We start from the raw sequence: 22,887 nt of genomic DNA, 5'->3' as shown, positions 1-22,887 counted from the left end.
GGAACGCGAAGAGAAGAAGAAAACATCGCGACAAAAACAGCAGACGACGGAAACACGCAAAGAGGAAGCGAGGGCAGCGGAGGCCAAAAGCGAGAAAATCGGTGACCCTCAACGAGACGGCAGGCGCAGCGCAGCCCCAGGCACACACGCAGCCACCACAGGCGGGACGATGGAGGGGAGATAAGCCAGAGAGCCAAGCCATCACAAGCCACACGCGCGTTTTCTTCTATCACTTCTGAGCGCGTGGGCTTTTCTACCTTCGCGCGCGTGCGGCCATTCGCCTTTTTCTCTTCCTCGACGGGACGGCTAGCCCCGTGGCGAAGTCGCCGCTCGCCGTTGGCATGGAGCCTTCCCTCTCTCTCGCCTGCGAGGCGGTCCGCCTGCTGCAGCTCCACGGTGTCTCGCCTCTTCTGTCTTCTCCCTTGACCCAGGACTGTCTCCGTCTCCCTGCGGCTGCCCCTGCGTCTGCGCGTTCGACGCGCGCGAGCCCGCCGCCGCTTTGCGCGTTTTATTCGTCATTTTCGCCCGACGTGTCCTCTCCTCCCTTCGAAGACGATGCAGCTCCGCCTTCTCGCCGCGCGGGCCCAGGCGCGCAACCGCTACCCTGCGGACTTCTCTCTTCCGCCCCAGCGACGCCTCTAGACGTTCCTGCTTGCATCCGCCGACCGGATATAGGCGCCTCAGCCTCTCCCTTTTGCTCGCGTCGCCCTCGCGCGACGCATCCCCCTTCTCCCTCCTCTCCTTCTTCTTCCCGGCCATCTTCGTCCTCTGATTTTTCTTCTTGTCCATCTTCTTCGTCTCAGGCGTGCGCATGTTGCGAGGCGAGCGTGGAGAGTTCTTCTCTCTGCGCCGCCGCCGTCTTCAAAGAGACTGACGCACGCCGGGCCTCGAAGCGGCGCGCGCGCGACTCTTCCGCGAGCTTCTCCTCCGGCGCGGCGGCGACCTGCGCCTACCCGCCGAGCGGCTGCCGATTCTTCTTCGCCGCGCACGCGCCCAGCAGCGCGCGGGTCGTCTGCTGCGTCTGGGCGCGGCGCCGCGCGGATGCAGACGCCAGCCGAAGCCGCGAAGGGGGCAATGAGCGAGAAGAAAAGCAGCGCGAAAGATGCTGCTGTCGAGAGCGCGAGGCCGCGAGCTGCGAGGCAATCCTCACCTCCGCAGTCCTCCAGGCTGCGGCGCCTCAAGGAGAAGATGATGACCCGAGCCGGGGAGAAGCAGAAGAGGACGCGGGCGAGGGAGAGCGAACAGCAGAGGATTCGTTGAGGCTCGATGGGATCCGTGCGGCCTCTGCCTCGTGCGCCTTCACGCGAGGAAGCGGCCGCGATCTCGCGGGATCCTGGGAGGAGGCCTGCGGGCGGGCGCCATGCTGCGCGACGCGCATGGAGGAACAGCGATGGAGTGTGCCGATCGCGCGGCGCGGAGAAGAAGAAGTCTGCTCAGTGGTAAGTGGCGCGAAGACGGAAGGACGCCAAGCCAGCGAAAAAGGCGAAAAAGCCGCAGAAACCGAGGCGCAGAGACTCAAGGCGTACTCTGCAGATGAGCTGCACTCCACACAGTCTACAGAGAGAAGAGAAAAACGGATAGGGCGGGAGCTGTTCACTTTTTCAAATTAGACGCGTATGCGCGTGTGGAGGAGAGCGAGTCACGTGGAAACACGCGGAGGACTGGGGGGAGCTTTGCAGTCAGAAGACGCACGCCGCCGGCCGGAAGAGACCGAGGGCCTGCTGAGAAGGGAGAGGACGAAGGGCGAAGGCTCGCGGAATCGAGCGAGAAAAATCGCGAAGTAAGGAGAAAAATATTTTTGAGAGTCATCATGTGATCTGCGCCCACAGCTTTGGTTGCCGCTTCTTCAAGATTCCGCGCCACACCTTCTCGTCGGTTTCAACAGGTGAAGAAAGGATTTTTATGCGAATGAAGAATCCGCGGTCCTGCGAATGTCATTCGGCGTCCCGATCTACATTTCGACGAATATGCATGCGTGCAGAAATCGGCAGCAATTCAAGGAAAAGACACACAGACTCTCTCTCTGCAGAGATACGTTTCAGGGTTGACAGCACAGTGACTGAGGCTGCAGAGACTCTCCGCCGCACTCATGCGCCGCTGCGCTCGAGGCTGCTTCACGACTCCACTTTTCTCAAGGCTATTACATACATAGAAGTCTGCATACCTAGTTACATGTGTGTAAAAGTTCTTCTGTATGCATATGTATATGTAAACATATATATGTATAGCTGTGTATGTGTGAACGTGTATTTAAATCACGCCTACACAGGGGCGTGGACAGAAATTCCTTGCGTGAGACCAGACTGCTGGGTTCCCATTCTCTACTTTGCATGGATAGAGTCGGGATCCAGGGGACAGATGCCAGGCGTTTTGGTTCTATTCTCTGTCGCCTTTCCCTTCTTCAGCGGCTCAGTGTGCATCTACTCGGCCTCGGGGTCGCTCTGCCTGGCGTTTGGATGGATGGACACGCCTCCACTTCGCGCGGTTGCATTCCTAGATCCGCTGGAGTCCGCCGCTATCTCGACGTCTGGCGCCTTCAGCGCTTCTCCTTTCGTCTGGACCCGTGCCCCTGGCGCCTCGCCCTCCTTCACCACGCCCGCTATCTCCGCCGCGACTCCTCTCTTCTCTTCTCGCGGCGCCGATGCCGAGGACGCGCGCGAGATGAGTGCGAACGAGATGAACGGGGAGTCGCCTGGTTCGCTGCAAGAGACTCCGCCGGCCTGTGTGGGCTTTCTCTTCGCCGCTCCCGTGTCTTCCGCGTCTCCGCCGAACGTAGAATCTCTCGTCGGGATCGCCAGTCTCGCCGCGCTCAGGCGCGCGCTGTTCGCCCCCGAGAGCGTGTCTGCGGGCGGCGGCGGAGGCGCAGGGCGCGACGACTGTGGCAAGAGACTTTTGGAGCCCGCCGACGCGAGCGAAGGCCCGCGGGTGCGACGCGGCGGGGAGGAAGAAAGGGCGGACGCGAGTCGCGCGGTAGAACGCGTCCTCCTGAAGTAAGCGGCGCTGTGGAGCTCGTCAGTCGCTGCTGCGAATGGCGCGGGTTCTATTCGGGGAAGCATTCGCTTGTAGAGACAAACTGTTTGAACGCGCGTGGTAGAATGGCAGGACAGCGCACGCAGCAGCTCGCGAGGGAGCTGTCGATGCGCAGGAGAGGAGGGAAAGACAGGAGGAGAGGGGAATTTGGGGCGCAGAAGGGAGACGAGCTATGGCGCAGAAGAGAGAGGTGCAGCACACAGAGAACTCACGTGCAGCAAGCAGGCAGGCAAGCAGGCAGGCAAGCAGGCAGGCAAGCAGGCAGGCAAGCAGAGAGGCAAGCAGAGAGGCGAATCCGGTACTGTGGGGAGGAGGGCTACTGCCTAGTCTGTTTTTCCTCGGTTTGTTGCGCTGTTTTCGCATGGTGCGTTTTTTTCGCGCTAGGGTGTATCTGCACACAGTTCTCTTCACGCCCCTTTGCTTTCTGTTTCGATATGTGTGCATTTTGTGCGTAGACTCAATCGCGGGACGACGCACGCGATCGCCCTCGTGCCTCGCAGCTGTGCGAGTGGCGCAGCGGCGTTGTCTATGCACCTCGACTCCGATGACGCGATTATCTTCGCCCCCGAGCTTCTCACAGATCTGGCGGACGCTTCCTCCCTCGCGGCGTGCGCGCCCTCGGCGTCTCAGTTCCTCTTCGGCGACCGCGCCGCCTCTTCCTCCTGCATGATGTCGCCCGCCGCGCCGTCGCTCTCGCTGCGGCAGACGCGTCGCGGCGCCGCGGCAGCACGCGAGCGTCTCGCTGCTGCCGCGGCAGACTCTGCGCCTTCTTCTTCGCCCCTCGCAACTGCGGCGACTGGGGGTGTGCCCGCCGCGCCGCTCGCGGCGTCGCCGGCGTCTTCAGTTGCGTCTGCTCTCCTCGAAGTCGGCGTCTTAGCTGCAGGGAGAGACGCGGTGCTGACGCTGCATGTCTACCCTGCCGCGGCGCTGTCTGCCGAGGCGGCGCGGGTTGGAGCGCGGGTGACGCGCCGCGGGGAGACGAGGACTCTGGCGCTGCGGACGCTCAGACCCACGCGGCTGCTCTCTGCGGCGGCGTCGTACGTCTCCCACGGCCTCTCCTCGCTCCTCGGCTCGCCTGCTCACGCCGCCGAGGAGACGCCGGCGCCCGCTTCCTCGCCCGTGCCTGGGAGTCGCACAGAGAACGGCAAGCCGCGGGCAGAAGGCGCCGACGGTAAGCCGTCTCCACGGGCACGAAGCAGCAAAGAGGCGGCACACGTTTTCAAGAACGGCGTCCGATCCCCTTGTGCCACCGCTGCCACGCACTCGCGAAATCTAACGTTTTTCCACGGTCGGTTTTGCGCTCGCAAGGACGCTTTCTTGCGCAACGGCTGAGGCGCGTGACGCTCGCCACCGCCAGGGCCTCCTCGCGGGCTCGCCGAGACGCTCTCTGCTGCTGCTTGCGCCGCGCATGCCTCGCTGTGTCATGCGCAAGCGTGCTGCGCCTGCCTGTTTTGGCGACTGTCTCGCCCAGGCGTGGAGAGTCCTGCGTGTGTTTTCGTTTCAGGCGTCGACTCAGTTGGCGCTGTGAATTTGCCGAGTCTCGCTGGGCAGGTCCTCGATGAGCGGCGGCGCACGGGCCTCTCCCTCGCCGTTTGCCCCTGGAATGCGAAGCTGGCGGCGATCACAGACAACTGCGGGCGGGTGAGGACGCAGACCGCGTGAAGTGCCTCTTCAGAAATTCGATTTTGCGTGCACGTGTGCGCGGTTCCCTCTGCGTGAACCCTCTGAACCCTTCCTGTCGCCCAGCGTCGGGGTTTTCCGCCTCTTTGCTGACTCAGCCAAGCCCGCCGGCTGCGTGTGTAGGGCGTGTGTCTGTGCGTGTCGCGTGTCGCTCGCGCGCGGGCTCCGCCAGCTGCACCCGCCGGTGGTTTCGCCTCTTATTTCTGCGGCGCGTTGCTCACGCAGATTGCGATTTCGGTCTCGTGTGTGCAGGTCTCGCTGGTGCACACGTCGTCGCTAGAAATTCTGCACATGTGGAAGGGCTACCGCGAGGCGCAAGTCGCCTGGCTGCGGCGCGGCCGCGCCTCCTCGCCTGCGCGTCCCTCGCAGGCTCCGGAAGGCGGGCTCGTCTTCTACGCGCCGCGACGCAGTAAGCGAAGAAGAAAACGCAGAAAGCCGCGACATTCGTGCCCTGCGCCTCGCACCCTGCCGAGACTGCCCAAAATTACGGTTTAGGGTCGAAAGCGCTCTCCGTGAATGTCCTGCGCTGAGCGAGTCCTGTTTGCGCCGCATGCGCGCCTCCCGCCCTACATCCTCGCCCCGGGGCGTCTCTTGGGTGATCGTTGTGCTTCGTTTTAGAGTCTCTTGTTCCCGGCTGGCGCGCGTCTTTCCTGGCGGGTGTCTTCCGCGCGCGCCTGGGGGGTCCTGCTGCGCCCTCTACCTCGCCACACGCCGATTTTTTCGCGCGTCCGCGCGCTGCTGCAAGTTGGGTCACGGGTGTCTCTGTGCGGGCGTCTGTTCAGATAGCGTGGAGCTGTGGAGCACGCCGAGTCTCGCCTTCACTCCGCACTCGCCGCGCCGCGTTGGCCTACTTTTCACCGACCCACCCGGCGCCGCCGCGCCGCTGCGGCTGGTGGCGAACGGCGGCAGGGTCCTTCTCGTGGACGCAGAGGGCAGGGTGGCGGCGCTCGGCTGGCCTTCGCCGCCAGAGGCCCTCGGGGCGACCCTCGCGGGTCTCTTCGAGGTTTCGCGCTGACACTGCAGCGGAGACAGCCCCGGAGACCAGCCCCCGAGCACGACTGGGTTCCCGCGAACGAACGGAGTGCGTCTGCTGGAATTCGTGGTGCACCCTAAACCCTAAAGGTCTTGTGCTGGGGTTCTGCCCGCGACACGGTCAGGAGGCTGTCGCGCCTCTCGGCGCGGCAGCACGAAGGGAGAGGAGGCTGCGGTCGTTTTCCAAGAAGCGCAGGAGACTGCAGGCGACAAAAGGCGGCCGCCCCTGAGGCGGCGGCATTCGACTGGGTCAGCCTCCGCGCGTGTGGAAGAGGCCTCCACCTCTCTTGTGTGCGGAGAGCGAGACTGGGTTTCGCGCGCGCTCCAGCTTCGTCGCGTCTCAGTTTGAAAGCGCCGCGAGTGCTGGGGCACAGGCTGCGGCTTCGGAGTTGTTTGGGATCGGTTCTGGTTTCTGAGACACGCACCAGTGCGTCGTTGTTTAGGAATCCCTCGCCCTTGTCCTCTGGCGAAGCCTCCTTTTCTGTTTCTTGTAAAGCCTCTTTTCGGTTCGAGCGGTCACGAAGGCTGCGTCGTGGGGCTTGCAACCTGGTGATGAATAACTGAAGCATCCATTCATCTTCCCGCACTCCTCAGTCGCTGCCGCACCGTTGCTGTTCTGCGTTTTGCAAGTAAAAGGAGCATTAACACAGCGTAGCTAGGAAGCGTCGTCGCATCAATCAGCCAGGACGTGAACTTTGTCTCTTCTCTCTAAGCGATGGATACGTGCAGCTACTTCATTTACTTCTTTTGAAGTTTTAAAGGGAGCAGCATGGCGATCTCTCTCTTTCGTGGCGTTTTCTTCGCCATAGATTCGTTTCGCCGTTGTCGCCACATATACGTACAGCCCTGCTCTGAGAGCTCCCGACGCAGATACGTGTGTGGGCATCCGATTCGAAGCACTTCATGACAAATCCGCGCTTCCTCTCGGGGGTCTGACAGGAAAAGCGCATGTCTCTCCCACAAGTAAGGTCTAGGGATCTTCTTGAAAGGTTGCATGTATGCGACTTCTAGCGCGACTCTACGAATTTTATCAAAGCGCACCGCCAAAGCGGAGATTCGCCTTAAAACCTGAGAAGTCGACGAAGTCTACACGCACCAGTGAGACGGGAGCCTTATTCTGTTACGCTGAACCCGCGAAACGCCTAGGCTTCGTTCCTGAACGTGCTGGCCTGAGCGAGGTGCGCCAGTCGCTTGTTCGCCTACGAGACAGCGAGGCGCAAGCACGCTGGAGTGCAGACGGGGCCCAATGCGCACGCGGGGAATGCCGCTGAATTTGAAGTGAAGGCATTGTTTTTCCGAGGCGGAGAGGAGCTACGGCGGCGAAGTAATGCCGCCTGAGAAGACACTCTCGAAGGTGTGGTGTTTTCCTTTCGTTGACGGCATCAGCCTCACTAAATGTGGAAACTGCAGGGGCGAAGCAGCTGAGTAACTGCGTCAACCGCTAGAGAATCAAGCTGAGCTGCTTTCAGTATGAAAGTCAAACGCAAGTCTACATCCGAACAAAGTGCGAAGCGACTGAAATGGCCTTCTGCGTGGCAGGCAACGACAACAGAGCTCCCCAGCGCAGACGGTAGCCAACCGACAGCACAGCTCTGGTTAGTGAAGGGGGTGAGAGAAAGCGAAAGATGCTGCGTAGAGAGGGTCAGAAAAGAGAGTAGGGGAAAGCGAGGAAAAAGGAGATAAAAGCGAAAAGTAGAGACGGCACGGAGAGACACCGAGAGAGACAACGACAGCACAAGCCCGACGAGGCAACGGACGCGTGTCGAAGGTCACGCGCCGGATTTGAAACCTGTGCAAGTCTACCGGTCAGAAGAAAAAAAAGGGAAAACAGAAGTAAGGATCTGTGCTGCAGGCTCTGGGCTCTGTTTCACCGGCTTCAAGCTGCAAAAACCAAATGACTTCTTTCTCTCCGAACGGCGGTGCGCATGCAGACGATGTCAGCGAACTGCATGTGGTGTAGGTACACAGAGTTGCCGCCTCGAGTGACGCCGAAACAACTTGAAAGCATTCGTTTCTCGCAGAAGCCGCAGAAGAGACACGACGAAAACTATCATTTCGTCTTGGTGCGGCTAGCCTGGCGCGCTCGTCGTCACACACGAAGATCCTCTCCCTTCGCGTTCTCTACCCCTCTTCTTCGGGGCTCTGCCGCAAGGTGTTCACGAGAGAATCGAGAGGGCTCGGTTTGTGATAGAGAAGTTGAACACCTCTCTTTCTTCGCGTGTCAACACTGTTTCAAGGGCACGTGATCGCCTCAAGTACAGAACGGCGGCAGTTTCCTTCATCCCTCGGGAGCTTCCGGCGCGTGAGTCGCCAATCTGCACATCCCGTTGTTTGTACCCCCGCAACGGTGCCGTTTTTCTCTCTTTTGTCCGAAATTGTCAAGCCCTGTTTCAGCCTAGCGCCACCTCAGCGAGCGATTTGAGGAAAGGGACAAGAGGCGGAGAGCAAGGGGAAGCAGCGCGCCAGCCCCAGGGGACGGCCCGCCACGTCGCCGCAACGTGAGGCTTAAGAAGCGAAGAGTACACGGGCGTCTTCCGCCCTCTGGCGATATGCAGGTGAAAGAAGAAAGCGAGACGAGATGATTCGGCCCTTGGCGCGTCGCGCTCGCAAAGCAGGGGGTTCGACCCCTCTGCCTTCTCTTTCTTGGCTCTCCTTTCTGTCTCCTCTCCCTCTCGCCCCCGCGGCGACGTCCGCCGCCGTCTCCTTCTCTTCTGTCTCATCATCTACATCGTCCTTCCGCTGTTCTTCTCTGCGCGCGCGGCGGGCGCTTGTCGAGTCTTCTGTCTCAGGTTCCTTGGGTTTGTCTCCGTCGTCTGCCTGTGTTGGCGGGCGAGGCGTCGCGCGCAGCCTCGCGCCCGCGACTGGTCTCTTTTCCGCGCACCTGCCGGCTTCTCCTCTTCCTTCTTGTTTGCATGCCTCTCCCGTGATTCCTCCGCTGGTCGCGCGCAACGCAGCTGGTCAACAGCCAGGAGGGTCGCGTCGCCTCGCGTTTCCTGTCGCAGGAAGCGCCTTCTGCGTCACCGCGTCCCCCTCGGGCTGGGGCGGCGCCGACGACGCGCCGCACACTGCCGCGCGTCTCCTCCCCTCTCGCAACTTCTCCTCAGGGTTGCCCAACACGAAACGATGTAAGTGCGCGTTAGCAAAGCCGCAGCAGCGATACGCGTCCGCGCCGAAACGGCTCTGCAAGTCGCAGGGCTTCTTCAGAGGAAAGAGACACACGCTGTCGATTGCGGCAGTGCGTGAGTAGCAGACACGCCCCCAGCTGAGCTCGTGGATGATTCTCGATGTGGTGTGATGCCTAGCGGGAAGATGAGTAGTCTGGGAGCTGCCACGAGTCTGGCTCACTGCATCGCGCGTGCCTTGCCGCGCTGTTGTTCCCCTCTTCGTTCTCTCGTTTCTCTTCTCTTTCTACTGTCTTCTGTCTCCCTTCTCGCTCTTCCCTCTGTTCTCTTCTCTCTGTCCTCTCTTCGGACTCGTGCTCACTCTCTGTCTCTGAGTTGTTGGTCTGTGGTTTTTCGCCCCGACCTTAGTCTCCCTCGTTCTGTCTTCTGCCTTTTTTTTGGTCCTCGCGCTTTCTCAGTGCATTCGCCGCTGCAGCTTACTGCCCGCTCCCCCTGCTACAGTGGACTCTCTGTGTCTCTCCCTGCGTCTATGCCCCCTTCTTCGCCTCTCCTTACCTAGCTTGTCTAGAAAAGCGTCAGAACCATGTTTTTGTGATTTTTTGAATGCAAATGGAAAAAAAGTCGTCTCAGGCGCCGGCCGCGGCTGCTCTGTCTGTTTAGGGTCTCTCCTCTGTCTTGTTTCTCTGTCTGTTTTCTGCGTGTTCATACTCGTTTTCTCCGCTTCTGCGCTCCCGTGCCTGCCGAGGTGATCGATTCACGTTGCAAGTCTGGTGTTCTGGACGACTGGCGCGCGCGTATGTATGTGCATGTTTCTTCAGCGATCCGCGATCCGCTGTGGCGCCGCGCGGGGTGGTGGCGTTGGCGGCAGCGAGAGGTCTCAGCGCTGAATCGGGGACGCGCGTTCCGGCGGCATTTGTTTCCGCGATTCGTCACTGACACGATTTCGTTTGAGGACGTGGCGGAGGCGGAGGCGAAGGCCTTTCGCGCGACGGTCGCGGAGACGGGTCGCTACCCCGGTCAGCGGGTGAATTTTTTCGTTCCCCAAGTCGAGGGCGCGCGGCTGGATCCGTTCTCAGCTCTACCGAGTAGGCAGAAACGCCTCAAGCTCCGTCGGCGCGCGGTGCGTGAGGCGGAGGAGGCTGAGCGCGAGCGCGAAGGAATTGACTTTGTCTGGCGGAAGAAGGGCGGCGGGCGCGTCTGGGAAGAGAAAAAGATGAACATTCCGCTGGGCAAGAAGAAGCTGCTGCTGTACTGCAACATTATCAAGGGGTTGCAGATTACGGATGCGATCGACTGGCTTTCCTCGCTCTGTCTCCACCGCGTGAACTACCTGCTGAATCTGCTGAACGCGACGCGGAAGAAGATCCACGAACAGGGCGGAGACATCTCGCGCGTCTACGTCGACAGCTACATGCTCAACATCCAGGGGAAGATCAAGCGGCCACAGTTCCGCCTCCGCTCGGTCAACTTGATCAAGACGTGGAAGTTCGCCGTCATCCTCCGCTTCCGCGAATACCCCATGGACGAGTACTTCCACAAGCTCTTCATACTCAAACACACCCCCCGCAGCCTCACGACCGACATGCGCCTCGCCCTCTCCACCCAACGCGTCAACCCCCAAGCCGTCCGCGACTGGTTCCCCTTCCTCGACAGCAAAACGCGATTCTGGCACCGAAAGGTGAGAAAAAAGTAACGCACGCGCGCCGCAAGCACAAACGTCACAGAGGCTCAGGCGTCGCTCAGCCTGTGGAATGGTGTTCTGACTGACGCGCGCAGGCAGCCGTGGAGTCTGTATGCGTTTTTCCAGTCGCGAGGCGGCGAGTTTGGCGGATGAGACCCGGCGCAGCCGTCCTCACACTCGCGGGGGTCTAGGGTTCAGGGTATGTGTGCATCTGAAGTGTGTGTGGCGTTTTTCTCTTTTTTCATTTCAGAGACTCAAGTGGCTTGATCGCACGCGGCAGTTCGACTACTGCCTCGCGCGCCGCGTCTTCAAGAGCAAATACGAGGCGAACTGCCGGCGTCGCAGAGTGCAAGTCCTTCAGGCCAGAGGCGCCTCCGACGCTGTCATCGAGCAAGAAAACCTCTGAGACGCAGCCTTCCGCCACATACCTCTTCTGCGGGCGCCCGCGTGGCCCATATTTAAATATCTACTGAATATTACATATACATATGCATATATTTTTGTGTGCATATAAAATATGTAAATATATATAGTGAATATTTGTGTATGTGGAGGTCCATTTGAGGTTTCTGGGGCGGCAGAGCGGAAGGCTCTCCTGAGTTTTCTCAGTGCGCCGCGTGCGGAGCTGTGATATGAGGACGGGGTGTAGCGCCGAGAGAGTGTATTCGCGAATATGCATGCATGTATCTCTATCTTCATAGAAACATGCACACACTTGTTTGCCTACGTTCGTCGTGGACATGTGAACAAGGTGTTGACACAGGCGTCTAAAAGCTGAGGATTGGGGCGCGGCACGATCTGTAAAAAAGACGATGCAAATAACGACAGCGACGGAGTCATGCGATCTATAGGATCCGTGCACAAATCTCTGCCTGGTCTCCCGTCCTTATGTCGCCCTGTTGACTTCTCCGGAGCACTTCGCACAAAAGGGTTTACGCTGCAACTTTTCTTTCTTGTCTGTCCGCTTCCGCGTGTCTGGAAGTCTCTGAATCGTTCTTTGCGTCGCCTCCTCTCAACTACTGTTTGTCTCCGATTCCCCGAATCACAAGGCAGCCGCCGTCCGCCTCGTTGGAGTGTAGCGACACCTGGCGAGAGAGCGCCGTCCTGGGAATTCGCCACCCGGGCTGCGTGTCGCTTTTTTTCGCGGCCCGAACAATTCTCGCCTGCGCCGGGCTCAGCTTTCTGCCGCAGGCGGGTGCTGCCTTCTACGTCTTCGCGCGGTCGCGAGAAACGACGCGAGGCTCTCGCAATTAGACAAAACGCGCTGGAGCACTGTCTCGGGTTTCGGCTCAAGTGCGCGTAGCGTAGTTAAACGCCATGTTTTCTAGCGCAAAAAACGGCTCCGCCGCGAAAATGGAAAGAGAGAGAGGTCTGACAAAGTGCACGACTTGCAGCAGCGAGTGGAATGCGCCGGTATCTGCGCGAAAGCGGCTTCGGCGCAGTGGAGCGGAGGTTTAATTCCTCCGAAGGAGCCTCGAAGCAAGATATCAGGGAGGTTTGCTGTCTCTAAAACTGAGAGACGCTCGGGCGAGGCGTGCAAGCGCCTGGATTCCAGCGAGAGTAGCTAATGTGGGACATCGAATCAGCCAGGAGCAATCCTTTTTGTCATCACCTCCGCCAGCTCCCTATGCGGACCTCGAAAGAGAAGGCTCAAGCGAGAGAAAACGGGCTGTTCACTAAATCCGTAGATGTGTACGAATACATATGCAAACATATATCTGTGCAGACAGTTTGTGCACATTCAGCGGCCAAAAAAACACATGCGCATGCCCAAACGTGGTTTCCAGGTAATGTTTCGTAATTACGCGCCTGTACTTTACGGATGTATCAGCTCTGGAGACGGGACGGCAAAGCATGCGTCGAACTGCTGCTCCGTGTTCAGTTCTAACGGGTTCGTTTAGAACGACAAAAGGGACCGCAAAGGTACTTCACCCCTGCTCTTGTCTCAGAAGGATAAAAACTGTCTCGTCATGTTACCCGTTAGCTCTGGTTGGGCACATCGTGGACGGCCTCCCTTGGGCGGCATCAGAGATGGCGCGTTCGCGCCGTTTGATTGGTTTTGGTTAGCCTCTAGCGAGAAGGAGCAAGCTTTGTAATCACCATAGTGGTGAAAAGTCTCTCCGTTCCCTGACTGCGAACGGTAGCTTCGAAGAAAAGAAGGACAACGCGCCAGCGGGGCCACTGTACCGTGTACAGACACAGCGCGAGCGCGCCAGACACCTCGCGCGCTGTTGCGAACGCGGCAAGACAAAAAAGGAACTATCCAGAGTGAAACAAAAGCGATGCCTCCCAAAGATATGGATAAAGAGTCTAAGGGACGAGAGACGGCAGCGAATTCCAGTGCTAGGGGCACTCTTGAAGCTCTCCCCTGAGTTTCCTGTCACAGTTTGTTTTCGTCGACAGGCGACGAGCGAACGCGCATGCGCTGCCGGCCCATTATTCGTCAGCGCTTGTTCGAAAGAAAGCGAGGACGACTCTCACTCACTTTTCTTAGCGGGGCTCTCTTCTTTTCGCGTTCGGCCCGAGAGAAGACCTGAGAAGATCTCTTTCTACCTTTTTTTCTGGTGTCGAGATCTTTTTCTTTTCCTCGCAATCTTGCCGGAGAGAGCGTTCCTTTTGTTTTCCAGGGCCTTCCGTTGCCCCTTCGCGCATGTGTGGGGTGGGGCCCCGTGAAGAAGCGTTTTCGTTTTCTTTTTTTTGAACAAGTGGTGTTCTTTGGTCGTTAAAACTTGCATCGAGAAGAAAACAGCATCACGTCTCCTTCGGCGTGCCTCAGGGCTTCCTTCCGATGGTCCTGGGTTAGTTTTTCGACGGCATGCAGCGGATTCTTTCGCGTGCGGAGGGCAGTATTTTTTCACCAAGATTGATATATTTGGATTTTCTTCCTCGCTCTCGTTGCCTTCTGAAAAGGAGGTGAGACAGAGGACGTTGGCTTGGTTGTTGAGGAAGGCGCTGAGCTGTTTTCATACCTCGAACTCTGCGATTTGAATTTTTCTTCTCACCGCAGACAAAATGGAGGCCGGCACTTTCTTTCGACTCAAGGTAAGAACGAGGCCGAACAACCTCCCGTTCTCTAAACTTTTCCTGCTTTTCCATTCTCTGCCTTCTGTCAATTCTTCCCTCTCTTTCGTCTTCCTCTCCAAGCTCCGTCCCGCTTTCACGTCGCTGCCTTGTGATGGCCATCAAACATCACACTTTCACTGCACGTTTCTTCCAACCTTCCCTTTCGAGGCCTCTGCATCTTTCGCCTGTTTGGAGTCTTCCTTGTCTTCAGCTTCGTCATGCTGGTCGACAGTCCTGCAATTCCAGTTTCTTTCTCTTCTCTCGAGACTTCCTTTTACTCTCCTGCATCCCGAGTTTGCCTTTTCTCTCTTCTCTTCGAGCTCCTTCTTCTCGGCTTCGGCCGCTGAGTTCGTGCCTTGTATATCTCTCTTTTGTCGAGATTTTTTTCTCTTTCTCGGAAATCCCTTGCGATTCTACCAGACGTGGCTCTTCGGCCGCCTCTGTCATCTCAAGAGCTCGTGTAGCGACATAGGGTTCGTCCGTTGTGCGTTCCCGCACGCGTTTCTACTGCGTATTGAGAACGCTTCAAGTTCCTTCTAGTCTTTCGCACGCGTGTTCCTTTTCAATCTCTCCGTGACCGAGCTGTCTGTACTTCTATCTCGTTTTTTTTCTCTGGCGCTCGCAACCCTCACTCTGTCTCTCTCGTGTTTTGACTTCAGGAAATCCCGCCTGTCCTGCCGGCGGCGAGTCTGATTGACGTCTGCCTATCCAAGACGCAGCGGAAAACGCCGACTGAGATCCACAGAAAGAGCGCGTTGGCCGCCATAAAAAAGTTCTACATGCGCAAAATCAAATTCGGCTCGCAGACCTTCGTCGAAAAACTCAAAGAAATCGTCGATGGGTTCCCCAAACTCGACGTAAGACACGCACCCGCAACGCGTCAGTCACCGATCGGCACGTGTACATATATACATATATATATATATATATTCGGGTTCCTATATGTATTAGATATTTATATATGTCCGTATAAAATAGATAATATATGTATATGAATCCGAATTTATATGCTTTTTTGTACGAGCAAATGCATGTGATTTTGTAGGAATGTGTTCGTGTGTGCCCATGAGGCAAAGCGAACCGGATTGCAGGGTCGCGGGGAGAGAGCCGCGCGCCGTTCATGGATGCATATCTACGAGTTAGGGGTTGCGACGGAGAGCTTTATGTTTGTGGAGTGCGCCGGCGTGCGCCCTTTTTACAGAATATTCACCCGTTTTACGCGGACTTGCTCAACATCTTGTACGACCGAGATCATTACAAGCTCGCGTTGGGCATGCTCTCGACTACAGTCCGCCGCATCGAGAAGATCGCGAAGGAATACGTCACGCTAGCCAAATACGCCGACGGCCTCTACAAATGCAAAAGTCTGAAAGTCGCCGCGCTGGGACGCATGTGCACACTAGTAAGCCACGAAGGGTCGAAACACCCCGAAAGCGCGGCTTTCTGCGCTCGTTGCCTTCATCAGAAGGCCGCGCACGCGCGCGCCCAGCGAGCTCCACACAGACGAGGCGTGCGACGCAGAGCGAACAAACGGAGAGAACGACGAGGGGGGAATGACGTGCGAGAGAGGGAAAGAAAAGGAGAGAGAGGGACGGCGAGAAAGGGGGGGGGAGGAGGGATCTCGAGAGCTAAGATCCCTCTGCATCTCATCGTCTATCGCGTGAGGGTCGCGGCGCTGCTTATGATGCAGGTCAAGAAGCTAGGGCAGCCGCTGCAGTACCTCGAAGAAGTCCGCCAGCACATGTCTCGTCTGCCGTCGATCAACCCTGTCACGCGGACGCTGCTTCTCACAGGTGAGGCATGAAAAACCGCGCGCGTCTGCGAGCTGAAAATGACTAGTGAGTGATGGAAAGTGGATTGCCAATTGCATATTCGAGACAAGAAACAGGAGGCTGATGAACCCTAAAGTGGGAGATCATACGGGGCTGGAGCGGGCGCGGGACCCCCTGCCGTCCCGCGAAGGATATCAGATTACCTCGATTTTCTTTGGTAGATGTACACACGGTGTTGAGTTGGTTTTATATTTTCGTGAGGCTTAAGCCTCGGAGGGGCGGCTCGTTTTTTCAAATCCATGCGCGGCGCCTCGAGGCGCGCCAACTGCGGGGGGTTTTTCGGCGTTCAGGGTTGCTCCGTTATTACCCAAACGCGTGGCGCGTGTTCGTTCTTTCCTCGCTTCGATGTGCAGGCTACCCCAACGTGGGGAAGAGTTCCTTCATCAACAACATCTCGAACGCAAACGTCGACGTCCAGCCCTTCGCCTTCACGACGAAATCGCTCTTCGTGGGGCACTTTGACTTCCTCTACACCCGCTGGCAGGTTCGCCTGCGATGCCTCGCTTCGTCTCTGTTCGTTTGACAGGAGTTCCGCCGCGGGCTTTCGGCGCCGCGAGTTCCTCGCCGGCGGTCGTGCGTGCGGCGCGTGTGTTGCAGCTGTGTCTACAGACACGTATATCTGCGTCGGCGGTTCATTTGAGTGTGCGCGCTGTCTAGCTGTGTCGGTCTGCGTAGAGTCGCATTGTGCATGCTGCGTGTGTGTGGGAGTTGTATCGCGTTGCGCACCACGCTTGCCTGCGGCTGAGGGCGCACAGGGCAGCGACCTGGCGATCTGTTCTCACTTTTTCGGATTTTTTTCGAGTTTCTGTGCGCGTCTTGTGCGCTTGTGTGTGGGTGTGGAGTTCTTTTTCCGTGTGTGTCTTCCTGCTGTCCGCAGGTCATTGACACGCCAGGTATTTTGGATCATCCTCTTGACGAGCGCAACCTGATTGAGATGCTGGCCATCACCGCCTTGACGCACATTCAGGTGAGATTTGCCCGCACGCGAATTTGTTTTCTTAGCGACCGCGTCTTCCCCCGTTGAGCCTCGCAGATTTCATCGTCGCGTGCTGCGGCGGTTGTGCGCATGCAGAGCGTCGTCGTCTTCATGCTGGACATCAGCGAAGAGTGCGGCTACACGATTCAGAACCAAGTCAGCCTCTTCCAGTCTCTCCTCGTTCTCTTCAAGAACAAGCCGATCCTCGTCGTGCTCAACAAAACCGACAAAGTCCGCCTTGCTGACCTCGCACCCGCGACGCAGGAGCTCATCCGCACCATGGGACGAGGTACGCGGCAGACAAAAAAACTCTCCGAGGCTGGGGTCGCGCGTTTTCTTTCGTGAACAGCCTTCCTCCCGTCCCCTCTTCCCCCTCCCCCCCTTGTCGCAGAGCAGTGAACCGCGCCGCGGGACGGCTGGGTCTGCGACAGAGGGGCGGGAGGAGAGGGGGGCGTGCAGCGCCGAGACGAGGGTCGCTCAGCCCTGTTCATCCGCGTGGCTCTCGTCTCTCCCTGTGGTCTGACTTGTGGGCGCAGATAGGACAGTTGAGTTCGTGGAGGCCTCGACGCTCACGGGCGCCGGCGTGGACGATGCGAAGAACAAGGCTTGCGAGATCCTGCTGAAGCAGCGCGTGGAGCAGAAGCAGCTCGCGAGCGTCAGCGGGCGACCGGGCGCGCCGGCGTCGCTGCAGGAGCAGCTCGACGGCAAGCTCTTCGTGACGAAAGTCCAGAACCCGCGGCAGCCCTTCATTCCTCAGAGCGTCCTCGACGCACAGAAAGAAAGAGAGGTGCGCGGCGCACGCGCCACAGAAAAAATGTGACAAAAACGCAGCAGGCACCGCCAAAAGAACGGCTCTGGCGCATGCGTTGCGCCCCCTGGCGGGGCGTAAGCGTGAAGAGAGAGACTAACGAAGTGTGTGTTTACCCGCGCCGTCAGCAGCTGAGACACCGAGAGGGTGGCGTTTCTTCTGAGGAGTAGTGTTTTACGGGGGACGGAACTTCGTTGTCGTCGAGGGCGTGACTCGGTGCAGTTCCCCTTCAACATTTTTTTTAAACCCTGAACCATATCTGTTCTGTGTTTGTCGTCCCTCTGCAGCAAGAGGAAGCTGATGGAGCTATGCAGCGCCCCAGAAGGATGCTGGAGAGAGATTTGGAAGAAGAGCAGGGCGGCAGTGGAGTTTACAGCGTCGATTTGCGAAGTAAGAGCGAATGCTCACGCCTACATACACATATCAGGTTAGACAGGGAGATCTGTCTCTTTACGCACTCGATCTTTTTCCTCCGGATTGGAAGGATGATGCGCTGGCCACGTAGGTGGCGATGCGTGTCTTCCCGCTGCCTGGTTCCTGCGGAGTTGTATGGTGCTCAGTTAGCGCATGCGCTCTTCAGGACCACGGTTTACCTCCGTCTCGGCCTCGTGGTTTCGACTCGCTGGTGTGCGCACCTTCGTGTCAGAGACCCCGCATCGTCGGCTAAAGTCCGGTTTTCGGCTTGGATGCGAGACTTCTTGCGTGGGGGCCCGGTCGACAGTACGGCCTGCACTGCGGGAAGCTGTATTGTGGAGCGCTGGAGGATGCGCGCTGTCACGTCGCTTCGGTCTGCGTGCAGAGTCGCACATTCTGGCGAAGGAAGAGTGGCGATACGACGTGGTGCCGGAGATCCTCAACGGACAGAACGTACGCGACTTCGTGGACGTCAACATTGAGGAGAAACTCAAACTCCTCGAGGAAGAAGAGGCCCTTCTGCAGCAACAGGAAATGCAGAGACCTGAGCTGGAGGTACGCGCTGCAGAAGCAGCTACTGGATACATATATCTTTTTTTCTTTATTCATTTTTCACGGTCGGGAATGGTTGGGTTAAGCATGTCCACGGGTCCAGCGCCGCGGACACGAGTGGGTGACCACCGGCGAATCCACATGCAGCATGCACAGATGTGCGTATGCATGCTAGTATGAACGTATATATATATATATATATGTATACGCATGTACTTGTATATGTGTATGATTGCGCGTCTGTGCATGTGTTGCGTGGCGCATCACGTGCGTATTTGTGTCGCTGTTTTACTTTGGTTCAGGAGCAGCTGAATAAGTTGGCTTCTCTCAAGAGAGAGATGGCGAAGCTGCATCTGGGCATCAAGCGGCAGCGGCTTATGAACTGCCTGAAGAAAAAGCGCAACGGGCCGCGCTTGCTGAAGAAGCCTGTAAGAGACGCGTCGTGTGCTTTGCTTTCTTTGAGAAAAGCGGAAGAAGAGCTTCGCTGCTACGCGCCCGAAAGCACGCGAGCAGGGCGAAAGAAGCGAGTGCAGGTCCGCCCCGTTCTCTCCGCGGAGTCTCCAGGCGAGAAGTTTCGTAGATCACGGGCGGCTGCCCTCTCAGATGCAGACCAGGGACTCCGCGCGTCCCTTCATCTTTCTCTCTTCGCAGCCCAGTCATCCGACGTTTCACGCGCACACAGATGTTCTCAGCGCGGAGCCCGCAGTCTGCGTTTGCTTTTTTCAGTGCGCGCCTCGTTTCCGTGTGTGTGTTGCTCTTTTCAGAAGACCAAACTCCAGGAAGAACGCGAGAAGCGGCGGCTGCTGAGACAGGCCGCGAGCGACGCGAACATGGCAGACGCTACGTCGGAGGCGCAGAGCACAGCTGCATCGACAGATGCGGGCGCAGATGCAGGCTCGAGAAAGCGCGGACGATCACTCGAAAGTAAGACGTAGATCAAGAAGACGGCGGGAGAAAACGAGTTGGGAAGTAGTTCGTGCGTTGCAGGGCGCGTGCCTCAGGTTTTTTGGTGCTGATCGGGACGTGCTTGATAGCTGGAGAAGTGGCAGTTTGAAAATCGTGGCGACTACGTGCGGATACGCACCACGATGCCGGCATCGACCCATGCGAAGCGTGTCTCCCTGGCAAGGTGTTTTAGTATAACAGCATGACGTGTGTGCGTCGGTATAGATATGTAACGGCGTTAGGTCAGTTTCTTGAGATGCCTGGGTCGTCGTTTTTGTCGGGAAATGCGGAGCGTCGTGGCGTACGCACCAGGAACGCGTGGAGCATGCAGGCGGTCACCCGGCGGGTGTGTGCGTCGTTTGCGTCTTTGGTGGATATCGATGCGCTCGGTTGGAGTCGATGTCTGTCTGTCAGGGAGCTCGCGTCGGGGTCGGTCTCCCTCTGCTGGACGAAGAGAAGGAGAGGACCAAGAAGAAGACGGTCACAGCAGGTTGAAGAAGAAGATTCGCGCGCTGAGTCGCTCGCGTTCTGTGCAGCCGACGGCGCGTCAGCGCAGCGCAAGTCGTGCGCGGTCAGTTAGCCGAAAGGGCGAGGAAGGCGAAGGCGAGGAGGAGGAGCGGGAGCAGGGAGCAGCCGCGCTGGGTCAGATTCGCAGACTCGGCGGGGTGGCTCAGAGGAAGGCGCGGAAGCTCAAGATTGCTGCTGACCGGCCTATTCGAGGCAGAGCCGGTGAAGCGGATCGACACATCAGCGTCAAGTTGCCCAAGCACCTCTTCTCTGGAAAACGCAGCAATGGCAAGACTGACAGACGATGAGGAAGGTGAAAAACACCGGACTGGTAGTGTGGGAATGAAAGTTGCAGGGGCTGCGACGCCAGATTACATGTACCTTTTATTCGTGGGGTGTATGCGTATTCAAGGAATGGGCTGTGTGGCGTTTGCGTTCTCTTGTCATTGGGTGGAAGTTTTCTTCTCTTTTCTTCGTTAATCGTGCCAGCGTCGACGCCTGAAAGCACCTAGTCTAAGTGGCAGAGAATGGCAGAATCCCGAACAGTCTCAGCAGGCACGCGAGCTGAACGGCCGTGCAAAAGGAGAAGCATCTGTCAGTTCTCCTCACGTTTTGCATCTGATGAAAATAAAGTTTGTTTTTTCTTCAACGACCCAGAGCCGGAAAGGCTTTTGCGGGAGAAGGGCTGTGCAGCGGGGTGTTGAAGGACGCTGTTGCCTCAACGTCTGTAGAGCTGCGTTTCGAAGATTCAGCTCCTGTGGGCTGGTAATTGTTGGCCTCGAGTGAGGCGAGGACACACTGACTTCCGAGTTCTTGCGGCATCGCTCACAGGCACAATTGCTTTGGTAGGGCGTGTTGTCTGCTCGGTTTAAACGCCGGAAAGAACAAAAGCTGCAGTATTCTTAGTGAATTGGTAAGAATCCGGATCCCTCTTCTGATCCAGGATCACGCGCATCCAGCGTCACCGGTCCTCGCACTTCTGTGCGCAGCAAGTCGGAGATTAAGGCAAAGCGGAGCTCTTCACCTCTAGACGCAGACCCTACACTCTGTCGCGCTTTACGTTTTGCTCATACATGGCCATGGCGCTCAGTCGTCCGATTTAGCGTCTGCTTGGGGCGTGCAACTTGCACAATCGGCGGCGGGCGTGTGACTTCTCTGCGAGGATTCACCAGGAAAATGGAATTACTCAGCTCCGTAGGCAGGAATTTTAGGATTCGAGGGAATGAATACGCTGCACAGCACCCCTCTCCTCCTGGGCGCAGCCACCGCGCGGAAGAAAGCCTGAAGGCATAGTATGCTGACCTCCGCAGTGCATAGCTGCACATTAGCGCGCTGTTAGATGAAAGATTTCTTTCCCCCGAAAAGGGAATATTTGGACTGCGGGGGTGCGCAGCGGAAGATTGTACTGCAGCAAATTACAGACTACTGCGCCACCACTAATCAGATTCGCAGTAGGCTACAAGACAGAGAACCTCGAGATTAACTGTTCTCTTCCTGCACAGAGAGGCGCAGGCTCCCTGCGCCTGTCGGCATCCTTTTCAGGTGTAGTTGCGTGGCACTTTCCCCATTGTTCTCGCTGCGACAGCATCGCCTCTCATTTGGCCGTCGGGCATCAGCATCTGCCCCCGTACAATGAAGTGTCTGAGCGGGTGACCCCACGTAACCAGTCTGCCGGGTCCGAACAACGCCTGTCTTCGAAAGGTCATCTACGCGTTTCCCTGCGTTGAACGTCTGCCGGCCTTGTATATTTGGAGCTTTCGGAGGCCAGGAGAACGGGTCACGCTTTAGCCGGTTTTTGATTCGTTGCGAAAGTGGCACACTCCGCTAAGAGCGACCTCTCCGATGGCCCTGTCGCCATTCAGACGGTATTGGCGGAGAGCCGCCCCCGAAAATGAAACTTGGAGGAATGAAGGATAGCTGCCGCTGGGTAAGAACATCCTACGACTTGATAATACCGAAGACCACATTAGTGAAACACAGTCTATGCAGGGATTACCGGCGAAGGCGGGGGAAAGGAAGGGGGCAGGGAGGGGGCGGGGAGGCCGCGGTAGCGACCCCGTGTGTTCTGCTCTTGTTTGTACCGTTGGCTCTTCTGCTCAGGCATGTTTTCTGTAAGAACGTCTTCTCGCAGCAGATGGTGAACGCGGATGCTGGTTTTCAACTTGAAAAAGTGATTGGAAATATCGCATCGGGTGCCCAGAGCAACGAAGCCTGCTCCAGTCGTATCCCAGTCTCTAGTCTGAACACGTCTTCGTGCAGGTTTTGTTTACCATCTATCGCTATTTCACGGTTTAGGCGGGAAACGTGAAGATTAATAAGTGTCAGTGACAGACCCACCGGCCGCTCCAGGTCGTGCTTCTTATTCCGCAGCTCCATTTGTACACTCAGTGTACCATCTTGTTTGTGCCGTATCTCGTCGCACCTGGCTTTTTTTGAACTCATATCGCTCATTCGATGTTTTTCAGGTGGTTGTTGGTACGCAGGGCCAATTGCTGAGCGTGTACTGTAACATCGCAATTAGCTTGGAGCCTAGAACGTGTTAGCAGCATCATCACGTTGTGTGTAGCCTCAGCACAGAGTGCACACCGCCGATAAGTTCTGTCGGGCTGATTTTAATCAGCGTTCTTTTTCGCTGAGGGAGGCAAGCTCTCGGGTGAGTTTTTCCCTCGTCCACCCAGGTCCACAGAGGAGTGCGTCATTTGCTGAATTATGTAATAGACTACCCTTTCGTGTTTCTAATCGTTCTGCCGCTCTCATGTGTCGGGTGAGCGCAGTCAGGCGGGCTCAAGGATAATTATTCGTCAGTGCTTCCTCAACAGAGCTGTATGTATCGATTTCCACATAAAGCTGCCACGTCGCACGAGTCTGAACGTGTTATCCATAAAAACATGCTTAGTCGCTGAAAGACCTCGGTCCTGTAAACGACAGCGGGTTTAAGACACGGACGACAGCAGATGGATTGTGATCTGTAACGCGGCGATTCGTTCGGGCCTCTCCTCTGCCACCCCCGCGGCTGGAAGATCTCAGCATACTCTCTTCGTTGTCAAGACTGGAGCATGGGAGTGGATGGCGGGACGTATTAGACCCCCGGTTCGTGTTTTCTACTTGTCATGCTGCTCAAGAATCAAAGGAGACCTTTGACATACGGGTTCAGGTGCCGGGAGTGGGGTACGCCCACGATATTTTACTTCTCCATAGACGCTGTATATTCCTTTCCATCCACAAAGTATTCCGGCGACTACAGC

General features: G+C 57.4%; 4 protein-coding genes across 4 annotated transcripts; all 4 read left to right on the top strand.

Moving 5' to 3' along the window:
- Positions 1 to 341: 341 nt before the first annotated feature.
- On the top strand, positions 342 to 1,610 carry BESB_002400 (zinc finger, C3HC4 type (RING finger) domain-containing protein; the record flags this gene model as incomplete). The annotated part of the gene is made up of 1 exon (XM_029358995.1): positions 342 to 1,610. The coding sequence occupies one exon, from the start codon at positions 342 to 344 to the stop codon at positions 1,608 to 1,610; it is 1,269 nt and encodes a 422-aa protein (XP_029221908.1).
- A 748-nt stretch (positions 1,611 to 2,358) lies between these two features.
- Positions 2,359 to 5,725, top strand: BESB_002390 (uncharacterized protein; the record flags this gene model as incomplete). Its single annotated transcript, XM_029358994.1, has 5 exons — positions 2,359 to 2,990; positions 3,486 to 4,201; positions 4,535 to 4,671; positions 4,963 to 5,119; positions 5,493 to 5,725. The coding sequence occupies 5 exons, from the start codon at positions 2,359 to 2,361 to the stop codon at positions 5,723 to 5,725; spliced, it is 1,875 nt and encodes a 624-aa protein (XP_029221907.1).
- Positions 5,726 to 8,320: 2,595 nt separating this feature from the next.
- Positions 8,321 to 10,951, top strand: BESB_002380 (uncharacterized protein; the record flags this gene model as incomplete). The annotated part of the gene is made up of 3 exons (XM_029358993.1): positions 8,321 to 8,867; positions 9,683 to 10,542; positions 10,796 to 10,951. 3 exons carry the CDS (start codon positions 8,321 to 8,323, stop codon positions 10,949 to 10,951), a joined length of 1,563 nt encoding a protein of 520 aa, XP_029221906.1.
- Positions 10,952 to 13,557: 2,606 nt separating this feature from the next.
- BESB_002370 (putative nucleolar GTP-binding protein 1) lies at positions 13,558 to 19,950 on the top strand (the record flags this gene model as incomplete). Its single annotated transcript, XM_029358992.1, has 13 exons — positions 13,558 to 13,587; positions 14,268 to 14,465; positions 14,810 to 15,010; positions 15,299 to 15,401; positions 15,794 to 15,924; positions 16,318 to 16,407; positions 16,513 to 16,705; positions 16,953 to 17,203; positions 17,512 to 17,614; positions 18,024 to 18,193; positions 18,493 to 18,618; positions 18,955 to 19,114; positions 19,550 to 19,950. 13 exons carry the CDS (start codon positions 13,558 to 13,560, stop codon positions 19,948 to 19,950), a joined length of 2,157 nt encoding a protein of 718 aa, XP_029221905.1.
- Between the last annotated feature and the right edge of the window lie 2,937 nt (positions 19,951 to 22,887).

This window comes from Besnoitia besnoiti, chromosome I, assembly GCF_002563875.1.
Source record: "Besnoitia besnoiti strain Bb-Ger1 chromosome I, whole genome shotgun sequence".
NCBI classification, from domain to species: Eukaryota; Apicomplexa; class Conoidasida; order Eucoccidiorida; family Sarcocystidae; genus Besnoitia; species Besnoitia besnoiti.
This window is presented reverse-complemented; position numbering and strand designations above follow the sequence as displayed.